Below are 8,986 nucleotides of genomic sequence, written 5' to 3' on the forward strand. Positions count from 1 at the left end.
AGTGCTTCGATGTTGGGGACGTTGGCCTGATCAAGGACGCTAACGTTGGTGCGTCTGTCCTCCCAGGGGATTTGCAGGATCTTGCAGAGACATCGTTGGTGGTATTTCTCCAGCAATTTGAGGTGTCTACTATATATGGTCCATGTCTCTGAGCCATACAGGAGGGCGGGTATCACTACAGCCCCGTAGACCATGAGCTTGGTGTCAGATTGAAGGGCCTGATCTTCGAACACTCTCTTCCTCAGGCGGCCAAAGGCTGCGCTGGCGCACTGGAGGTGGTGTTGAATCTCGTCGTCGATGTCTGCCCTTGCTGATAATAGGCTCCCGAGATATGGAAATTGCTCCACGTTGTCCAGAGCTGCGCCGTGGATCTTGATGACTGGGGGGCAGTGCTGTGTGACAGGGTCAAGTTGGCAGAGGACCTTTGTCTTACAGGTGTTTAGCGTAAGGCCCATACTTTTGTACGTCTTAGTGAAGATGTTGACCTGTACCTCAACTCATCAACCCGCTTTTGATTCATATACCTTGACACACTTACCTAATAAAAATTTATCAATCTCAGACTTAAAATTTTTAATTGATCCACAGCCTTTTTAGGGAAGAGAGATCTATATTTCCACTGTTCTTTGTGTGAAAAAGTGTTTCCCAATTTCACTCTTAAATGGCCTGGCTCTGATTTTAAGATTGTGCCCCCTTGTTCTGGATTCCCCACCAGAAGAAATAGTTTCCCTCTTTCTACCCGATCGAATCCCTTTACAATTTTAAATGCCTTCAATTCAGCCTCAAAAAGGCTTCAAAGTAGAAATACAATCACGGATCAGAATGCCAGTATTAGAACCAGAGCAAAGACACCTGCTAAACATAACAGGCTCACCCATGTTCATTACCGGCACTTGATTAAGCACGCAAATTTAAAAAATCTCCTTAAGTAAGATTTTGAGCTTATTCTCAGTGGTGATTCTTGAAACTCTGCTGCTGAATAACAGGATAGAACACCATACAAATTTGGTACCGAGGCTGCGTATATCTTTCAGCCCATCAACCCTCTTTTAGACATTCTTGCTTCTTATTTGCTGCAGTTCTATCAACCAGAGGAACCAAACTACAACTGTTACAAAAAGAGATTCTTAAAGTGATATCCTATCACAGAGCCAGATTCCAGCTGCTATGCCTACAGTTCGTTCAGTAACCCTTCGTAAAGCACCAATTGTATTTACCTGGGTCACTCTCAGCAGTGTATGAATAAGCCGGCTATGTTGGGACACTCCTATCTTTACCAAAGCGAGGAGACTATAAGCCAAGTCATTACACTTCATTGACTGAGCCTCGTTCAATGCCTGCTGGCAGATTTTCTCAAAGACTGGGTGTTCGAACATCAGCTTCTGCTCATATCGTTTCTGATCCTCCGACATCCTCTTGGTGGTTTCCCACATGGTCATCAGACAGTTGCTGATCTGTTTCCAGGTCATTGTGGATGCTACGTACAGGTCTAGCACATCGCTGGGAGAGGTGCACCTCCGAAGCCTGTCAAAGAATTGTTCCCAAGACTTTGCCCTCTCCGTTGATGATACGGTTTTCCACTCAGCATTAAAATCCTCAGCGAGCAACGCTAGATTTCGGGTGGTTGTCCTTTTTGTTGAATGGCCAATGGAAGAGGCAGATACGACACTGGAGTCCTTTATTTCTCTGGCATGGTTATATTCGTCTTCTGGCTCATTCTCGAATACCATCTTAGGAATTTGCTGCTGTGTCTTTTCAGAAGAATGGAAGCGGACAGATAGTAAACCCATATGATTTCCCAGACAGTAAGGGAAGCCATTCTGCCTTTTCAGTGGTGCAAATCCATACTTTTGGATGAGAGTGCTGCAGCTTCTAAAACCAGTTAATGTACATCCTCGTGAGAGAAAACTACACAGTTTCAAGTTCCTAACAAGCTGACTTCCAACTGGGTGGATATTCATGGTGAGGATGTGAAGTACACAAATAGCTTGAACGCCTCACTTCAATTGCCGTATGTTTTTTTTACAAGCTGTAACAAGAAGAATAAAAATAACAGTTAATGCTGTAGTAATTTTGAAACTTGAAAAGCATTACAACAACGACCTAGCATTTCCTCTGCTCTCAACATTCACAAGTTCCCATGCACCTACTGCCCTTGTCCTTCTCGGTGGTAGATATCGCAGATTTTGGAGGCCCTGTCGAAGAAGCTTCAGCGAATTGCTGCAGTGCATCTTGTAGATGCACTGCAGCTGCAGCCACGGTGTGCCGGTGGTGGAGGGTGTAATGTATTTAACCCTGTGTAACCTGCATGACACTTGACCACCAGAGGGCCCACCTGTTGGAGTCCCAAGGGATCCCAGCATCCCTTGGGAGCACAGTATATAAGCAGGCAACCCACGAGGTACCTGCATTCTGAAGTCTTATTAAAGGTGCTAAGGTCACACTTGCTCATTGTACACAGTACTCAGTTTCATCCTTTATTGTGAAAGTACCAATGGCGATGAGGTAACGAACAACCGTGCGAAAATGCAAAGAACAGTCGGCATCCTGGAGAAATACTCAGAAGGAAATGATTGGGAGGCCTTCATGGAGAGACTTGATCAATACTTCGCGGCCAACGAGCTGGAAGAGGACGAGAATGCTACCAAACGAAAGGAAATCCTCCTTACTGTCTGTGGGGCAACAACCTATGGCCTCATGAAGAATTTCCTGGTCCTGGCAAAATCGACAGAGAAATCCTACGAAGAATTGTGTACGCTAGTCCCGGAGCACCTAAATCCTAAGGAAAGCGTTTTGATCGCGAGATATCGATTCTACATGTGTCAACGATCGGAGGGCCAGGAAGAAGCGAGCTATGTCGCCGAACTAAGGCGCCTCGCAGGACATTGTGAGTTTGAGGGATTCCTAAAATAAATGCTCAGAGACTTTTTTGTACTGGGCAGTGGACATGAGACAATCCTTCGCAAACTGTTGACTGTAGAAACTCCGAATCTAAGCCATAACGATAGCCCAGGCATTTATGTCCACCAGCGACAACACCAAACAGATTTCGCAGAGTAAAGAAGTTTCGGCCAGTACTGTGCATAAAGTAACGTCGGTCTCGAGCAGAAATGTACATGGCAGAACGTACATGCCGGCTGTTGTGGCCCAACCTCAATTGACCCAGAGTCCGCCATCAATCGTTAATGTGAGGCAGTTAACACCTGTTGGCACTGCAGAGGTGATCATCATCCCCATCAATGTAGCTTTAAGCACTATACGTGCAATGGTTGCAGAACAATGAGACATTTCCAACGAATGTGCAGGCGAGCTGCAAACCACCATGTTGCAGAGGAAGATCGATCCACTGTGGATCAGGCTGAATTGGCGACTCGTACGGAGGAGGCAGAAGCGTACTGGATACACACATTCACTACGAAATGTCCACCAATAATGTTGAAAGTTGAACTGAATGGTATTCCAGTATCTATGGAACTGGACACAGGGGCAAGTCAGTCCATAATGAGTAAAAAGGCCTTCGACAAGCTGTGGGGCAAAAAGGCACACAGGCCCAAGCTCAGCCCCATTCACACCAAACTAAGGACTTACACCAAGGAACTAATTCCTGTAATTGGCAGTGCAGAAGTCAAAGTCGCCTGTGACAGAGCAGTACACGAACTCCCACTGTGGATTATGCCAGGGGATGGCCCCACGTTGTTTGGCAGAAGCTGGCTGGGAAAGATCTGCTGGAACTGGGACGACATCCGAGCGCTTTCGTCCGTTGACGACGCTTCATGTAACCAGGTTCTGAGCAAGTTCCCATCGTTGTTCGAGCCAGGCATTGGAAGCTCCCAAGGGGCGAAAGTGCAGATCCATTTGGTTCCCGGTATACGACCCATCCACCACAAGGCACAGGCGGTACTGTACATGATGCGTGAAAAAGTGGAAATTGAGCTGGGCAGACTGCAACGTGAAGGCATCATCGCGCCAGTGAAATTTAACGATTGGGCCAGTCCAATTGTCCCGGTACTTAAGGAGGAGGGTACGGTTAAAAGTAACGATTAACTGTTTTTCGCTGCAGGACCAATACCTGCTACCCAAGGCAGACGACCTATCCGCGACCCTAGCTGGAGGGAAGACATTCACCAAGCTGGACCTGACCTTGGCTTACATGACGCAGGAGTTGGAGGAATCTTCGTAAGGCCTCTCCTGCATCAACACGCACAAAGGTCTGTTTATCTACAACCTGTGCGTTTGGGATTCGGTCGGCCGCGGCGATCTTCCAGCGGAACATGGAGAGCCTGCTAAAGTCGGTTCCTTGCACAGTGGTTTTCCAGGATGACATATTGGTTACAGGTCGGGACACCATTCAGCATTTGAAGAATCTGGAGGAGGTTCTTAGTCGGTTGGATCGTGTGGGCCTCAGGTTGAAACGCTCAAAGTGCGTTTTCCTGGCACAGGACGTCGAGTTCTTGGGAAGAAGAATCGCAGCGGACGGCATCAGACCCACCGACGCCAAGAACGCGCCACGACACAGAACGTGACAGAATTGCGGTCGTTCCTGGGACTCCTTAACTATTTTGGTAATTTCCTACCTGGGTTAAGCATCCTGCTTGAACCCCTACATGCACTACTATGCAAGGGAGACAACTGGGTATGGGGGAATTCACAAGAGGCTATCTTTAAGAAAGCCAGAAATCTGTTGTGTTCAAACAAACTGCTTGTCCTGTATAACCCTTGTAAACGATTAGTGCTAGCTTATGATGCGTGGTCATACGGGGTCGGGTGTGTGTTATAACAAGCTAATGAATCGGGGATTTTGCAACTGGTCGCTTATGCGTCCAAGGTCGAAAGGGCCTACAGCATGATTGAGAAAGAGGCTCTGGCGTGCATCTACGGGGTAAAGAAAATGCACCAGTACTTATTTGGCCTCAAGTTTGAGCTTGAAACTGACCACAAGCCGCTCATATCGCTGTTCTCTGAGAGCAAAGGGATTAATACCAATGCCTCTGCCCGCATCCAAAGATGGGCGCTCACGCTGTCGGCACACAACTATGTAATCCGCCAAAGACTGGGCACAGAGAACTGCGCAGATGCTCTCAGTCGACTGTCATTGCCCACCACTGGGGTGGAAATGGCACAGCCAGCGGACTTGCTCATGGTCATGGAGCCATTTGAGAACGAGAAGTCCCCCATTACGGCCTGCCAGATCAGGATCTGGACCAGCCTGGATCCTTTACTGTCTTTGGTTAAAAAAAACTGTGTCCTCCATGGGAGCTGCTCCGGTGTCCCAGTGGAGATGCAGGAGGCGATTCAGCCGTTCCACAGACGCAAAGACGAGTTGTTCCTGCAGGCGGACTGTCTATTGTCGGGCAATCGCATGGTCTTGCCCAAGAAAGGCAGAGATACATTCATTTGTGAACTGCACAGCACCCACCCAAGCATCGTAATGATGAAAGCTATAGCCAGATCCCATGTGTGGTGGCCCGGCATCGCCTCAGATTTAGAATCATGCGTGCGCCAGTGCAACACTTGCTCTCAGCTGAGCAATGCACCCAGAGAGGCACCGCTAAGTTTGTGGTCATGGCCCTCCAAACCATGGTCGAGGATCCACGTAGACTATGCGGGCCCATTTCTAGGCAAAATGTTTTTGGTTGTCGTGGACGCTTACTCAAAATGGATTGAATGTGCAATAATGTAAGTAAGCACATCCACGATTGAAAGCCTATGAACCACGTTTGCCATGCACGGTTTGCCTGATATCCTAGTCAGCGAAAATGGGCCGTGCTTCACCAGTGCTGAATTCAAGGAATTTATGACCCGTAACGGGATCAAACATGTCACACCTGCTCCATTCAAGCCCTCATCCAACGGCCAGGCAGAACGGACAATTCAGACCATCAAGCAAAGCTTGAAACGTGTGTCGGAAGGCTCCCTGCAGACCCGGCTGTCCCGAGTGTTGTTCAGCTACCGCACCATACCCCACTCACTCACCGGGGTTCCTCCAGCCGAGCTGCTCATGAAAAGGGCGCTCAAAACAAGGATCTCTCTTGTCCATCCTGATCTCCATGATCACATGGAGGGCAGGTGGCATCAACAAAGTGTGTACCATGACCACTTGTCACGCGATATTGAGATCAATGATCCCGTGTTTGTGCTCAATTATGGACATGGTCTCAAATGGCTCGCTGGCACGGTCACAGCCAAAGAGGGGAGTAGGGTGTTTCAGGTCAAATTGGCCAATGGACAAACGGACAGAAAACATTTGGACCAAATCAAATTGCGGTTCACCAACAGCTACGAACAACCCGAAGAGGACACCACCAACTTTGACCCTCCAACACACACACACAAGTGGCAACTGACATCATGGTTGACCACGATGCCGAACTCATCATCCCCAGCAGCCCAGCAAGACCGGCTGCCCAACAGCCCAGTGAAGAACTGACCAACCCACCCACACCCGCATTTGTACCGAGATGATTGACAAGGGAACGTAAAGCCCCAGATCATCTCACCTTGTAAATAAGTGCATTGTTGACTTCACGAGGGAGTGATGTAATATATTTAACCCTGTGTAACCTGCATAACACCTGACCACCAGAGGGCCCACCTGTTGGAGTCCCAAGGGAGCCCAGCATCCCTTGGGAGCACAGTATATAAGTAGGCCACCTATGAGGTACCTGCACTCTGGAGTCTTATTAAAGGTCACACTTGCTCATTGTACATAGTTTCATCCTTTATCGTGAGTGTACCAGAGGGAATGAATGTTCAGGTGGTGGATGGGCTAATCCATCCCATCAATTCATGGTATGGGGCATTTCTGACAATGTGATATGGCAATATTACTAAAATGGAGGGAAAAAAATTCCCATTGGTCAGTAAGCGAATAACTAGAGGGGATAAATTGAAGATCATCACCAAAAGAATAGATGAACAGACTTGTATTTGTATAACATCTTTTACAGCCACCAGACATTTCAAAGCACTTTACAGCCAGTGAAGTACTATTTAAATGTAGTCACTGTTGTAACATGTAAATGCAACAGCCAATTTGCTTACAGCAAGCTCCCACAAACAGCAATGTGTTAATGACCAGATAATCTGTTTTTGTTACATTGATTGAGAGATAAATATTGGCCAGGACACTGGAAATAACTCCCCTGCTCTTCTTCGAAATAGTGCCATGGGATCTTTTACATCCACCCGAGAGAGGTTTAATGTCTGATCCGAAAGACAGCACCTCAGACAGTTCAGCCCTCCCTCATCACTGTGGTGGTATCAACATAGATGTAATGGGATTTGAACCCACAACCTTCCGACTCAGAAGCGAGAGTGCTCCCCACTGAGCCACGGCTGACAATGTTGCGGGGGTCAGGGGTCAGGGGTCAGACTGCGCTGATGAAGGTCAGCGACCTGAACCGTTAACCACAAACCAGCTGAGTATTTCAAGCATTTTCTGTTTTTATTTCAGATTTCATTGGTTGGAGAGTCTCTCCTTGCCCTCTGCCAGGCCCCACTCCGCTCCTCCCTCCACTCCACTGTTGAAATGTCCGATGTTAAGAACTCGGGACCCGGGGTTTATCTCATTCCGCCGCCTTACCTCAGGGACCCGCGGACACTCGCGTTTTTCAGGGCGCCGCCATCTTGGAAACCTGAAATGTCGCGAGATTGCAGCCCGTTGAAAGCATAGAGCGGTTTCACACCGCATTTACGACGGAAGTGACGATAGGGCTCGATCTTGCGCAGGCGCTGATCAGCTTCGCTGCTGCTGCTCCTGGGAAACCAACACCAGACCTGTGCAGTGTATCAGTATTTCTCACCCTGATTTGAAAATGTAATGATCTAATGTATTAGTTCAGCACACGCGTTTAAATAGTTTCTGCGTTTCCCCACTAGTGTTCTTCACTAATATAATCTTAAAATTAGAGCTAGTTTAGGAGTGAAATCCAGAAGCACTTTTTCACACAAAGGATAGTAGAAATCTGGAACTCTCTCCTCCCAAAAGCTGTGGATGCTGAGACAATTGGACCTTTCAAGACTGAGAATTTTGTTAGGCAAGGGTATCAAGGGAAATGGAGCTTTGGCAGGTAAATGGAGCCGAGGTGCAGATCAGCTAATGATCTAATGAAATGGCAGAGCAGGCTCGAGAGGCTGAATGGCCTACTCCCGTTCTTATAAACCTATCTCCTGAATGGGCTGAATCATGCTATGGTATAGTTGCATAAATATGGTAACCTTCAAAACACCGGCACTTTGAGATCGTAAACTTGAGCTTATCCAAAGCTCTGCTGCCCAAATCCTAACTCGCACCAAGTCCCAATCACCATGACCCCAATGCTTGCTGACCAACAGTAGCTCCCAATCCTGCAACTGAAATTCCTCCATGGCCTCATCCCTCCCCAGCTCTGTAACCTCCTCCAATCCTACAACCTTCCGAGATCTCTGCGCTCCGCTAATTTGGCCTTAAGCGCATCTCCGATTTGCTTCACCGCTCCATTGGTGGCTGTGCCTTCAGTCATCTCGACCCTAAGCACTTGAATTCCCTCCCTAAACGTCTTTGCCTCTCCATCTCTCTCTCCTCCTTTAAGAAGTTCCTTAAAACCTACCTCTTTGACCAAACTTTTGGTCACCTGCCCTAATGACTTCTTCTGGGACTTGGTGCCAAATGCTGTCTGATAATGGTCCTGTGAAGTGTCGTGGAACATCTTACAATGTTAAAAGGTGCTATATAATTCAAGTTGTTGTTCTTCTAGGGGTGAATGTCAGTGAGTCATTATATGGTGAGGCTAACAGAATCCCACCCTGTTTTATGAGGTTCATGTATACCTTGTACCACTCCCAATTTTCCTCAGTTCTTTAGATTCTCATTAAAGTCCAGTAATTGTAAAAAGGACTTTCTAAATGTTGAGAGCAATAAATCATATTTTAGGGTTCCAACAACATCCCACTCATTAGGTTGCAACTCTCAATTGATAGTGGCTGTGAGTTGTCTTTTCACTGTGCG

At 47.5% G+C, this 8,986-nt stretch overlaps 1 protein-coding gene across 3 annotated transcripts in view; it reads right to left on the reverse strand.

Moving 5' to 3' along the window:
* fastkd2 (FAST kinase domains 2) overlaps nt 1-7,626 on the reverse strand; it is a 94,761-nt gene extending 87,135 nt beyond the window's left edge. For all 3 annotated transcript variants that reach the window (XR_011592707.1, XM_070876107.1, XM_070876109.1), the window contains exons 1-2: nt 7,583-7,626; nt 1,218-2,029 (exon numbers count right to left, since the gene is read on the reverse strand). Coding sequence is in view for 2 of the 3 variants with exons in the window: in XM_070876107.1 (XP_070732208.1) it covers nt 1,218-1,961 (744 nt within the window). In the remaining variant the exon portion in view is untranslated. The remainder of the gene's footprint in view (nt 1-1,217; nt 2,030-7,582) is intronic.
* Between the last annotated feature and the right edge of the window lie 1,360 nt (nt 7,627-8,986).

The sequence above is a fragment of the Pristiophorus japonicus genome, chromosome 3 (assembly GCF_044704955.1).
Source record: "Pristiophorus japonicus isolate sPriJap1 chromosome 3, sPriJap1.hap1, whole genome shotgun sequence".
NCBI classification, from domain to species: Eukaryota; Metazoa; Chordata; class Chondrichthyes; family Pristiophoridae; genus Pristiophorus; species Pristiophorus japonicus.